The 12,721-nt window shown below is 38.7% G+C and overlaps 2 protein-coding genes across 3 annotated transcripts; one reads left to right on the top strand and one right to left on the bottom strand.

Moving 5' to 3' along the window:
* Positions 1-80: 80 nt before the first annotated feature.
* RB195_013053 (uncharacterized protein) lies at positions 81-5,463 on the bottom strand (the record flags this gene model as incomplete). Of its 2 annotated transcripts, none has more annotated exons than XM_064202701.1 (13): positions 81-215; positions 639-806; positions 869-1,020; positions 1,079-1,209; positions 2,115-2,218; positions 2,291-2,436; positions 2,896-3,037; positions 3,118-3,249; positions 4,663-4,718; positions 4,785-4,859; positions 5,098-5,184; positions 5,249-5,291; positions 5,356-5,463. In XM_064202701.1, the coding sequence occupies 13 exons, from the start codon at positions 5,461-5,463 to the stop codon at positions 81-83; spliced, it is 1,479 nt and encodes a 492-aa protein (XP_064058582.1). The 2 variants fall into 2 exon arrangements, with proteins under 2 accessions (XP_064058582.1, XP_064058583.1); XM_064202702.1 differs by having other exon boundaries at positions 5,356-5,412.
* A 2,866-nt stretch (positions 5,464-8,329) lies between these two features.
* On the top strand, positions 8,330-12,595 carry RB195_013052 (uncharacterized protein; the record flags this gene model as incomplete). The annotated part of the gene is made up of 19 exons (XM_064202700.1): positions 8,330-8,400; positions 8,472-8,565; positions 8,625-8,733; positions 8,789-8,924; positions 9,088-9,179; positions 9,251-9,333; positions 9,389-9,508; positions 9,569-9,703; positions 9,901-10,047; positions 10,104-10,185; positions 10,250-10,335; positions 10,502-10,602; positions 10,707-10,847; positions 10,932-11,031; positions 11,171-11,251; positions 11,378-11,449; positions 11,565-11,636; positions 12,251-12,378; positions 12,439-12,595. 19 exons carry the CDS (start codon positions 8,330-8,332, stop codon positions 12,593-12,595), a joined length of 2,007 nt encoding a protein of 668 aa, XP_064058581.1.
* Between the last annotated feature and the right edge of the window lie 126 nt (positions 12,596-12,721).

Genomic DNA, 12,721 nt, shown 5'->3' with positions numbered 1-12,721 from the left:
GGATCGAAGCTTCAAACAAATATTCACTCTATCGTCTGTCAGAGTTATCAGAACTTATTAAGTCAGCGAATGAATAGAAATCAAATGTTCATCAGTATCGTGCGCGGATCTTCAACTGCGCTCTTGATTTTGCGCAGGAATGTCACCGCCTCCCTTCCGTCAATTAGTCGATGGTCGTATGTGAGTGCAACTTGCATGATGGGACGAATCTCAACCTAAAACGATTTCGATGAATTGTAATATTGGGAAATAGTGGAAGAAAACATAAAAGCCACCCCATATTTATGTTTTTCTGACAGATTCAAGTTGTAACCCACAATAAATGTTAAAACAGATTCCCAAGTCTTACAGAAGAGTTTTCGACAAAAGTTTTCCTTTGCATCATTTTCCCTTGTAGCTCATCCTTTTCTCATCGCTTATGTACATTACTCATTAATCACTATAGTAGACAAATCCTCAACAACTGTAATCCAGTTATCACTCATAATTTCTATATGGAGAACTTATTAAAAACGCAAAATTGTTGAATCACTAGGTAGTGGAAGATTATAATATTGTCTTGCACTACCTAGTGATTTCCATTTTGAAATAAAAGCGAAAAAAAGGATCAAATAATTTATGGCAAAATGTAAACACACCTTTCCATTCACAGCAACCGGCCTGTCGAAGATACCGTGCATTCCTAGAATCGCGCTTTGTGGAGGATTGATTATTGGTGTACCAAATACTGATCCGAAAACTCCTCCGTTCGAAATCGTGAATGTTCCTCCTTCCATGTCCTCTACAGCCAATTTATTGTCTCGAGCCTGTGTTTCATAAACCGTTCAGACATCAAAATCCTTGATGCGCTACACTGAAAGGTTCTCACCTTTTCTCCAAGCGCTGCCAACTCTTTTTCGATTTGAGCATAATTCATAGTTTCAACGTTACGCAATACAGGTACAACCAATCCTTTTGGTGTTGCAACAGCAATGGACATGTCAACAAAGTGACGGTAGATGATTTCGTTCTCGTCGATAACTAAGAGGAGGAATGTTTTCTAATATTGCTATGTTTATTACTGGTATCGTAGAACTACCTGCGTTAACAACTGGATTTTCCTGAAGAGCATAAGCGGCTGCTCGTACGAAAGGAGACATGAGACCAAGCTTGATTCCGTGCTTTTTCATGAAATCTTTCTGGTACTTGGCACGCATTTCGATAACATTACTGAAACTCCGGTCATCGTTCGAAAGTAGATTACCAGATGTGTCTCTGATTTGTAAGATCAGAAAAATGAAACAAAGCATATTAGACCCCGCTCCCGTTCTGCTTTTCTTCTATTATTCAATCGATTATGAAGAAAAGTATGTACGGTAATCATAGGATTCCCGAACTATACGACAAATCACAAAAAAAAATCCGTACAGATCAAAGCTACTCCAATACTATTATCGCACATCCATATGTCTCAAACTCAGCTTAAGCGCATAGTAAAACAACATGAAAAGATTTTTGTCGTAAAACTTTTTTTCGAATGAAACACAACATCAACTGTTCCCATATCACAATGGCTTGGAAAAATTTTGCACGCGAGTTGTTCAAGGCTTTTCGTTATTTTACCGGTCATTTCAAAGTTGAGATACGAATGCAATGTAGAGATATTTCTTGGCGCTCCCAATTTGGTCAAGTAGTCTCCTTTTTCCCACTCACAGATGTGATAGTCTCCTGGTAGTCTTCTCTTTTCCCATTCATAGATGCGATAGTCGAAGCCGGTGCTCTGACCCCTTCGGACGGTTGGCGAAAAGGCCCCTTCACTTGAGCTAGGCCCTATTCACCTGAAGAAGGTCCGGCTCTTCCCTATCGCACCTATGTCCCCACTCTCTGTATGCAATACATATTTGTGCTTGGTCCAAAACTAAAAGAGATGTTCTTGCAAAATCTTACGCTTTCTCATCCTCTATCCGCATTGTGGGTAAGTTTGGGTAAAATATAATATAAAGTAATAAAATAATAATAATAATATAAAACAATGAAAAATAAAATAAAATAACATAAAATAAATAAATAAACAAAAAACAATGGAAGAATACAACTAGTACGACAAGATGAATCAACATCGTTCAAAAATTCACCTCATATCGACCTCATTGAATGTTGTCAACATTGCGTAGGTGTTTTGGGCATCTTTAAGCCGGCTCGCGATACGCAGCCGCATTCGATTCATTTTTACGCGAATCTATGATACGGACAAAATTTAAGAATTTTCTATTAGGAAAGTTTTAAGGATAAAAAGGTCCAAAGATCAAACCTCTTCCCTAGCTCCTGTTATTGCCAGATCTGGAGAAGTGCCTGGTGGAACTGTAACACGCTGAACCGGAATGTTAACAACTGGAACAGAGGATATGGGACTGGGTGGTGGACGAGATACTGGTGGTGGGGTCTTCGGAATTTGCCCTGAAATAGAGGTTGAAAAAAAAATTAGTTCCAACACTGGATCGCTTCGCAGCCTTAGCTTCTTACTTATACAACACACACATACATCTTATAAAATCGAAAGAGAAAAAAATATGCCAACTTTTTCTTTTCGAGAAAAAATGTTTAGTACTTCACGGATAGTGATTGAGTGATTAATTACCAATAATTTCATTATCTGTTATGCAGGCTGAAGGCGACCCACAATTATATGTGTGTTAATAGGAATAATAGTTTACAAAGACTATAATTTGGGTTTATTTCTTTCTATAAATATCAAAGCTGACCTTTCATGCACACTTACATCATATTATTGCTGAAGCGGTCGAGAAACAAACCAGAGATTATAGTAGCCTATGAAATGAGGAGGAGTTATATTTATTGCGAACCCATATAGCATGCAGCAAAAGCGAGCACCAAACAAAAGCCCAAGAAAAAAACCTTGTACGCTGGAGGGCGGTGGCGGAGGAGCAGGTGCAGCAACAGGAGTAGGTGGTGCAACCGGTTTTGGCGCTTCCTTTGGAGGTTCTACCTTCGGGGCTTCCTTCGGAGGCTGGGGTTTGGGAACTTCTTTAGGAGGCGCCTAAACTGGAGTAAAATAGCGAGTTTGCCATATAAAAAACTTGGACTGATCGGAGGAAATTGTTTCCTAAAGAAACAAACACTAGTAGGTGCGGCACCAGCTGATCCTGGCTGCAACTTGTACAGCTTTTGCTTTGCTGTAACTTTATCTCCATCTTGTACGAGAAGTTCGACGATAGTTCCCGATTGTGGCGCAGGAACTTCAACAGATGTCTAAAAAAATAAATTAAAAAATGTTCCACAAAACAGGTTCAAGGGCTTCTTAAACTTTTCATTCATAAGAGCTGTAAAGAATAAAGATAAAAAATTTGTATATTCTGTACACATCACTCAAACGCTTTCAAATACTATTTTATCAAAATTTTCAACATTCTATGGGGTCATAAAGCGCAGTAGGCGAGGAACCATTTGGTTCCCTAATCTATTTATCCAACTACACAAAGGATAATGACACTAATAGAGTTTCCATAACATTAAAGGCATACCAGGAATCTGAGGTGGTGAGGCAGTCCGTGGTAAAAGTTAAAGATGGGGTTGTAGATTGCAGGATCAGAGGTGGTTATGCCCATTTATCGCTGATCTTCGTAAGAAAAATATGGCGTGGGAACTGCTTTAGTTCCTACGAGGTACGCTAAAACGGTCCTCTATGCACACGTTCTGGTCCCTCCCCACACCCACCAGCAGCAGCTGAGTCAATGGTTTTGCTTGAAAAAGCTAATGAGGAAACCTCATAAGTCCTCTCGCAGGAGGATAGCATTTTGCTACTGAAGACGTCTTTGAAAAAAGTCGTCTTCCAGGCCGTTTCTTACGACGATCGGAGAGAGAGGAGCGGAAGCACCCCTGATCCCGAAATCAAGAATCCCAACTCTAGATTTTCCTGCGGATTCCTTCACCACGTCAGATTCAAGGTGTACTGCCTTTAAACAACCGATTTCTTTCCATCCCTGCACATTTAGATTTTCCATGTCGCATACTCGAAGTTCTCGTCTACAGAGGTCGTAGCCCTATCCGTCTTGCTTTCCTATCGAGACCTATGGATACTGCTATGGCTGCTAGGTATTAAAAAGCAAAATCCATTTTAATAGTCTCTTTGTGTTCGTATAAACGCTTATGTTTATTGACTGTTACAACGTAGTCACACTAGCAGGTACTGATCACATATGAGACTCAGCTAAGTTAGATTCGATATAAAGATCCAACTAAGATGTACATTGAAAAAATAAATGTATTATATATCCATAGACCACTGACTGATGACGAAATCGCGGAAAATGTCGTTGGGAGCGGGGGGAGGGCACTCAGTGGCGCCCTTATTTCCCGAAGCTCTAACTTACTTTTTTCTCATAGTAACTTAAGTTTACATGTCATGGATCCTCTAAGACTAATGCTTAGGTCTTAAGGCCCTTATTGATTTGATTATTTACTTCGAGAAATAAGGGCGCCACTGAGTGCTTCCCCACAGCGACATTTTACCCAACGGAATCTTCGGTAGACCCATTTTCATGCAGCATTCCACATCAAACATGAACTATTCGATAAACAAATCTCGAAAAAAAAGGATCAACAGCGATACAAATAATATTACATCTCCTGTAAAACTTCTCTAAAGTTGAGGAAAAATCTAACCTTGTCAGTTTCAATCTCAGCCACAAGTTCATCTTCATTTACGAAGTCTCCCACTTCTAAACAAGATGAAACAAACTAATCAGAAGCAAAAGAGCATGGCGAAGAAAAAAAACAGAATATACTTTTGATCCACCGAATATCTCCTTCGGAGATAGACTCAGCAAAAGCGGGACCTTCCACGATGACGACATCACTAACTGAACAGAAGAATGCTTATCAGGATGTCAAATTGCAAATCAAAGTGCTTCTTAAAGGGAAAAAATAAACCACGGTGGAAATAAGACAGATAAGTGAAAAACATGAACATGCATTTTTGAAAGGCATGAAGGATAAAAAAAAAATCACTACAAAAGATCACTTCACAACTATGACGCATAATCTAAAAATTGTCTTTTCGCAATTCTATAAAACAACAATAAACCCGAAGAAACCCACGTCTGATCCCACTGGCATGAATAGCTCTCACCGGAACAAAGCTCAAATGAGCAATTGGAACTCGAGTGGAGGCAGAGAGTGAGCGACCTATGGAAAAAATCCTTTTCTTTTACTGAGACCATTTAGACAACTAAGACGTACTGCTACTTACGAGTTAGAATGCTGCGACATGGGGACAGTGATGAGCAGAAACGCTGAAACGAGAGATGGAGGGAGAAAAAAAAAACAGATGAAAAAGGAAGAAATGTAAAATGGTACCTGTCGAGCAACATTTATAGCACATCTCTGAAGAGCTGGCACCTTGCGACCAATCATTTTGGTCAAACGATCAAATACCCTGAAGATGGATCGATCATGCTCATACATAGAGAAGGTAGTACTCGAATGAAGATTTCGAGCTTTTCGCGAAAGAAGCAGCGAATGAACCGGTGATAACCAGCCTACGAAGAAGGGATAACATGCTGAAGTTGTGCAGAGAAGACTAAATTTGTAACGTAGATATAATGGCTTGGTATGTTCTTTAATGAAGCACAACCAGCTCCGAAAGCAGACGTTTCCCATAAGAAAACATTATTGACATCTTTTGTGCCATTAACGCTTTTTTTAAAAGTCCCATATATGCATACATACAGTTGGCGTTGAACGTACTTATTGGCGTGACGCTTTACGACCTCTGTTGGCACAACATGCTTAACTGTACTTCGGTCATCGTTCTATTTCTTTCATCACCGCATCGTCACCAACTTCATCGTGCTTTTCATGAGGACATAACGAATGTATGATCACATAGCTGTGTAGTGTGATAAATGCCAAGAAAACAACAACGAAAGCTACATGCGAGTGGAATCACATCCAGCACGTGTGCTCATAGACCATTGTAAACATGCGTTCAAACTCCGTTCGGTTGTAAAGATGTTTCGCATCAAAATGATCGCTAGGCGTTTTACTTTTACTGGCTTTATTTTCATCCTAAAACCCGTTAGCGAACATCACAAGAAGAGGTATTTATAAAGCAATCGAATCAAATAAACAACAACAAATGACGATCAAGCAATACTTGAGAACGCTCAAAAAGATGAAGTTTCCGAATATAATCGAATCCTGGATATAATAATTCACTGGAACACTGGAACTCCGCCTGTTCACATATTGAAATGTGATATACACAAAGAAAAAAAAACCAGATAACACGGCCAGATACAGACTACAGAGTGACCCAAATAAGGCTCACAGATGGTTGTTCTCTGGTGGAAAAATGAAGATGAGCGCAAAAAAGCTGATAAATATAAGGCAGCCACTGAGATGAACATTTTCATTTTCAACACAATTCATTGCGCAAATATAGAAGTGAAATTCAAATTTAGAAAATATGTGAATTAAAAAAAAAACCCCAACTTCCTCTCAACTCATGGACTCAACTTGGCAGCTGCAACTATTGATTACCCACATCCTAACTACTATTTCCTTTTCTTCATTAACTAGAAAAGAAACGGACACTAGCGAATTACTAGCAAAAAGTAGAGCAAATATATTTGTTTATCCTACTATAGTTCATTATTTAGAATATTTCTAACCGAAAAGTATCTAAAGCAGAATAGGAAACCAGCATGAAAACAACGAATATTGGAACACTGACAAAGACAGCGATCCGAATATGACATTGGATTATTTAACCTAACACCTAAACCTAAGAGAGATTCTTCAGTATTTCACCATATTCACTTTTATCTATTTTGATCAAAGAGAGGACAAAATGGTAAGATTGCGGATATTTGATGGTGTTATTTAACAGAATACAGATATATGTAGGGGTAGCGCAGAAAAAAAAATGCTCGAGAAGAGTTCTTCTTCTAGAAGACAGTAGATCCAATGAGTAATTGAGTAGAGGTTTCATAATGAAATGAAGCTATACACATTCTAATGACTATTTCGCAATACAATGAGGAATTTAGAAAAAAGCACACAGTTGCTATCAGCAATGGTAATGTTGGCACCGATGTAAATGTGCACTTCCAGAGCTCACGTGGTTATCACCGCAATGAGAGGCTCCAAGCATCATGAACTAAACATTGGCTCCACGCTGCCTCATTAAATATGTGTTGAGAAGAAAAAGTAGAAGAAAAGTGCCGCACACGCCGTCCGTATGAGAACCGACACATTCGATGTAAACAATGTGCATAACGTTTCATTTAAATCCGATGAGATAGTAAGAAGCAAATAGAAGTGAACTGAGGATCTTCTTTTGAAACAAGATCTATTTACATGAAATTCCTAGGTTAAATGAAAACAATCCTTTCCAAAAAAAAAACTCCATCCTTTTCGAAATACTCCTTATATGTAGAAATGTAGACCTTTCCTAGACACCTTGCAACGTGACTGCGAACAACTGGTAGAGATAATCAAAGTCAAGAATGACCGTAAATATTGGGAAGAAGAGATTGTTTCATCTAAAATTAGTGAGCGATCATTAGAAAAAAACTGGAATAAAAACTAATGCGTATGAGATTTTTTGTGGAACCCACCAGTATGGTTAGGAATAAGTTTTAAAGTGGTAATTACGATCACCTATGAATCCCTCTAACTAAATTAGTGCAAAAACCCGAATAACAACCCCCGGTCCAAGAGATTGTTTGAATTTCTCAGTTCGCGCGTCTCCCTTTTTTTGGATGCATAAAAACTTGTTAACATCGAGACACCTGACACGTTAGCGAGGGAAAAAACGACCAGTGGAACAGGAAGCGAAAAAATAAAGTCACTGGTGCTAGCTCTCGGTGCTTACGCACATTTATAATCCCTAAAAATATCTCTTACAAATCCCATCATGCCTGTCCTCCACCCATACTCAGAACATTCGCTCTCACCGGTAATCAAACAAGAACCAGTCCCTTGGCAACCAACCAATGTCCGTAACACTTTTCTTCTTAAAACAACAAACATATCACCACAGTACACAAAAATAACACAACAGCACTTTTCGAGAATCGGAGCTCCAAAATCCGACGAGCAGCGATCATCGCCGAGCCGCCCGCAGTTATTCACCCATTGCGACCACCACAGGTTACCGTAATCCAGAATTTCTTCTCGCTTAAGTTTTTTCCATTCCTGTGGTCTTTTTCAGCTTTTAGTTATGAGTTTCATGTCTGCTTCTTAGACGTGCCTTCAGTTTTAGTTGTTCTCGTAGGTGTATTCGATGAGTTCTCTCTTTTTTCTTAGTTATTTCAGGTTTTACAAAATGTACACATCATTACTTGTTCGACGAGTCATCTGTAATCGCTGCTTTTCATTACCATCTTGTTCAAATCGGTTAGTTTTCACTTCGGATCATCTCCATTTTAAATTTTCTTCGAGTTTTATTGATGATAATGTTGATTTAGAGTATTTTGTACTGTCACTCGGTCGTCTCTACTTTCAACTACAAATTCCTTCCGCGCTGCACGTATCCCACTGCGAAACAGTTTCGCTAGAAATGTATCATACTTTCTTTCTACGACCTTTCTTAATCATTGTTTAGACGTGACTCTGTTTAGGTGTCCACGGTGGAGACAAAAAGAGCTTCGGTGAAGTTGAAAAATGCTTCTTGGAAGGACCTAAAAGATATATTTGCTTTGGCAGCACCGTATAAGTGGAGGATTATGTGTGAGTATTGGACGTATCTGCTTCTTCTTGATACAGTAAAAAATAATTTTTCTAGTGGGCCTTTCGTTTCTCGGTATTAGCAGCTCCATTTTTCTTCTAACGCCAAGAGTGTTAGGAAAGTTGGTAGATGAATTCGATGAGACGAAAAGGGCACAACCAGGAAAGGAAGATCAAACACTTCAGATAGCAAGGTTAGAATTTTGTGTTCACCTTCAGGCCGCTTTCGATTCTATTTCCACGGTAACGGTGGTATTGGTTATAAAAGAAGTTTTGTAAATTTAGAGTTTTCTGAGGTAATGATAGGAGCGATTAGAATGACTTGGAAATTTCTCAGATTTAATTTGGATTTCCTAGATTCTTCAAAGACAATCCCATCGCACTGGTAGGGGTCCTGTTTCTTGGAGCGGTAGCAATTGCTGCTCGAGTATACTGCATGCATACAGCTGGTATGTGATTGTTATTACTGCATCACGATGTTTTCAGACAGGTTTGATAATCTTAGTTCTGCCTGTTTCAGGTCAGCTTGTCGTTAATGACCTTCGAAAAAATGTTTTCAATGCAGTTCTACGACAAGATATTGCTTTTTTCGATAAGAATAAGGTGTATCTATTTGTCATTTTATCTAAGCTTATGTGTTCTAACTTACTCATTACAGGTTGGAGAAATTGTTTCTCGTTTGTCCACAGATGCGCTTATCGTCGGATACTCTGTATCGATGAATCTGAGCGACGGTGCAAGAGCACTTTTGACATGTTTAGGTTCAGGTGGACTTATGGTTAGACATGATTCATTTTGTTGCAATTAACTCACTGAAAACGACGAGGCGTTTTTTTAGGTCTACACATCTCCTGCTTTATGCAAAGTAATGTTTATCATCATTCCTGTAATAGTAGGAACGTTTGGAGTATTTGGAAGACTTCAACGAAAATATACTTTACAAATGCAAGAGGCGGTTGCTGGTGCCAATCAGGTACTTTATGAGAAATTTTTCTTCTGTAGCCTCATCCAGGTGAAATGTAAACTATTTCATTCTATCGCTGTTTGTTTCTAATTTTTAAAGTGATACTTGTTCATACAATCAAAACAATTTTGTTTTTATATCTGTACTCACTTCACCTTTCCCTTGATTTTTTTTCGTGATTCGATACTACTTTGTCGTCGTTGAAGGTCGCCACCGAACGACTTTCAAGTGTTAGAACTGTTCGTATGCTAGTAGCAGAACAAAAAGAACTTGCTGCGTATGGTGCGAAAATATTTGACATCTGGATGATATCTCGAAAAGAAGGTATAGCACGTGGATCTATGTTCGGATCGGTGAGAGATGAAGATTCTGTCAATGTTTTCTCCCTCTGATTTTGATTTTTATTCAGTTTCAATTCACTGGATATATAGCTCTTTCAACAATTTTGTTCTATGGAAGTAATCTCATCAGTCAAGGATTGTTGACTTACGGTTTGTGGATGATCCTTATATATGTTAGTAAATAGGCAACTAAACATACATTTATTACTTTCAGGTGACTTATCGTCTTTCTGTTTATATGCTGTTCTGTGTGCGGGAAGCTTGTCAAGTATCTCCGGTTTCTTCATAGAAATAATGAAGGTGGTGTTCATTTTATGAAGGGTGTTGGTTTATCTAGATCCATTCAACAGCGAGACGAATTGCTTCCTGTCGAAGTTCTTTGGAAGTACAATCTGATAGAGATTGTTTCATAGTTTCAGTTTACAACATCCATAATTTCCTGAATAACTAACAACAATACTTTTAGGGATTGGGAGCAAGCTCAAGGCTTTTCGAACTGCGAAATACCCGTCCTCTCATCCCACTGGAGGGGGGTATTAAGAAAGGGGACGTTACGGACGCTATTAGGTAAGTGTATAGCTTCCAGCTGTATTTGTTCTGACTTTCGTATGCCGTTTTTCTTTTTTTTTCGTTTTATAGTAACAGCATGGTTAGAAGCAAATTTTGTGTAGATTCGAGCGTGTGGCATTTGCGTATCCTGGACGAGATCCGCTTTTTCACAATATCTCGTTCGAGGTTCCAGCTGGTCGCATCACAGCTGTTGTGGGACCTTCCGGTAGTGGGAAATCGACAATTGCTAACCTCTTGCTACGGTACTTAGTTTCATTCATAAGAAGTATACCTTGGATGAAAGCTTGGTTTTTTTTTCGAAAATTTCTATGGATAGATATTTTAAGACTCTACGACCCTAATAGAGGTCGAATAATGATAGACGACATAGATTTAAAGGACATAGATCCATCTTACTGGCGACGGCAGATTGGGACTGTCGGACAGGTTTGTTTTGATGGATAATCATTTTGTTTATGGTATTTGCTATCTAACCTCCGCTTTTGTTTTTTCGTACCATAATATGATCTAATTCTTCTTGAAGCTATACCTACAACATTTTGTTCGAAAAATCGTTTGCATTCAGGAGCCAATTCTTTTCTCAACTACTATTCGAGAAAATATCCTCTATGGAGCCGAAAAACCTGAAAACATCACAGAAGCTCAGGCAATCTATTGAATATGTTCTTTCTTCGTTACATTGAACTTCACGACTTTCCCTTCTACATTTCTTTACATTCTATATTTTATTCGAAAGATCACGTCCTTCTTTACAGTAGTTGTGGTTATTCAGATTGAGAATGCAGCTGCACAGTCGAATGCGTTAGATTTCATCCAGACGTTTCCAGAAGGATTCGACACTATGGTAAGACTTCTTATCCGAATTTCAATGAATAGTGCACAAGTACGGTATTTTGCTAATGTTTGCTTGGTCATTTAGCAGCTGGTATTCGAAATAGGAGTTATCCTCTTAATTTCAGGTTGGAGAGCAAGGATCAATGCTAAGTGGAGGTCAAAAACAACGGATAGCAATCGCAAGGGCACTCGTTACGGTAGTCTTAAGTCTTTAAATCTGAAGTCATGATCAGTGGAAGAATACATGTATAACTCTAGCCGAATTTGCCTGTGTGATGGTCAAAGAGCCAGTTATGCGAATAACTGATTTGCAACCACTTTTTTTACGTAGTAGAAAATTAATCGATCGGCACGAGTTTTTCTTCAATCTAGCATTTTACCTATCGCAAAAAGGAACTACACCGCTCGAAAAAAGGTGCAAAACGTCGTTAACAATATATTGGGGTTATAAATGATATTATCTTATGAATGATGATATTATCTTGGATATGTGATAGAAACGAATATCGAATTATCTTTCATAGATTCAAACATCGCTTTCCACTGGTGCTAGTTCAGTAGCACACAACAAATGCGGCACATCTAAAAACAATTGAACCGAAAAATGGTCAAAACTAGCCATTTGAATCACTATTTGATGGATATTTGTGTCAGCACCAACTTTATTCCTTGTTTTCGATGGTTCTTTTCTTCGCGTTGAGAAGTCAAAGGACACTAACAGGCAAAATCGGTTAGGGTTAACTCTATATGTCGCTCTCAATGCATAAGCTTGATGACATTTAAGTGCTTAGGATTGCTAAGTATTCTTTAGAATCCTCGAATTCTCATACTAGATGAAGCAACAAGTGCATTGGATGCCACTTCGGAATACTTAGTTCGAAAAGCCTTGAACAGGCTACTCGAAAATAGTCATCAAACAGTTCTTATCATTGCTCATAGGTGAGTTTAGTCGAAACTTCCATTACTCAAGCTTCATTTATTTGACCCTCCCTTTTCTAGGTTGTCCACCATTAAACATGCTGATCAAATCGTGGTCCTAGACAAAGGGAGTGTCGCTGAACGTGGAAGCTTCGAAGAGCTCATGTACATAAGAGACGGAATTTTCAAGAAACTTGTTGAAAAGCAAGCAATCAGCTGGAAAGATGAAGCGTACTGAGTGTTCTTCTATGAGTTCCTTTTCACATGGGTAGTCAGTTCTGAATTTTATGATAGCCATTCACAAGCTTTGATTTCTTTATCCCTTCTAGGTTCAAGCATGAACATAATCCTAAGGATTATATTA

The sequence above is a fragment of the Necator americanus genome, chromosome V (genome assembly GCF_031761385.1).
Source record: "Necator americanus strain Aroian chromosome V, whole genome shotgun sequence".
Lineage (NCBI taxonomy): Eukaryota > Metazoa > Nematoda > Chromadorea > Rhabditida > Ancylostomatidae > Necator > Necator americanus.
Note: the sequence above shows the minus strand (reverse complement) of the source record. Positions and strands in the feature narration are given on the sequence as shown.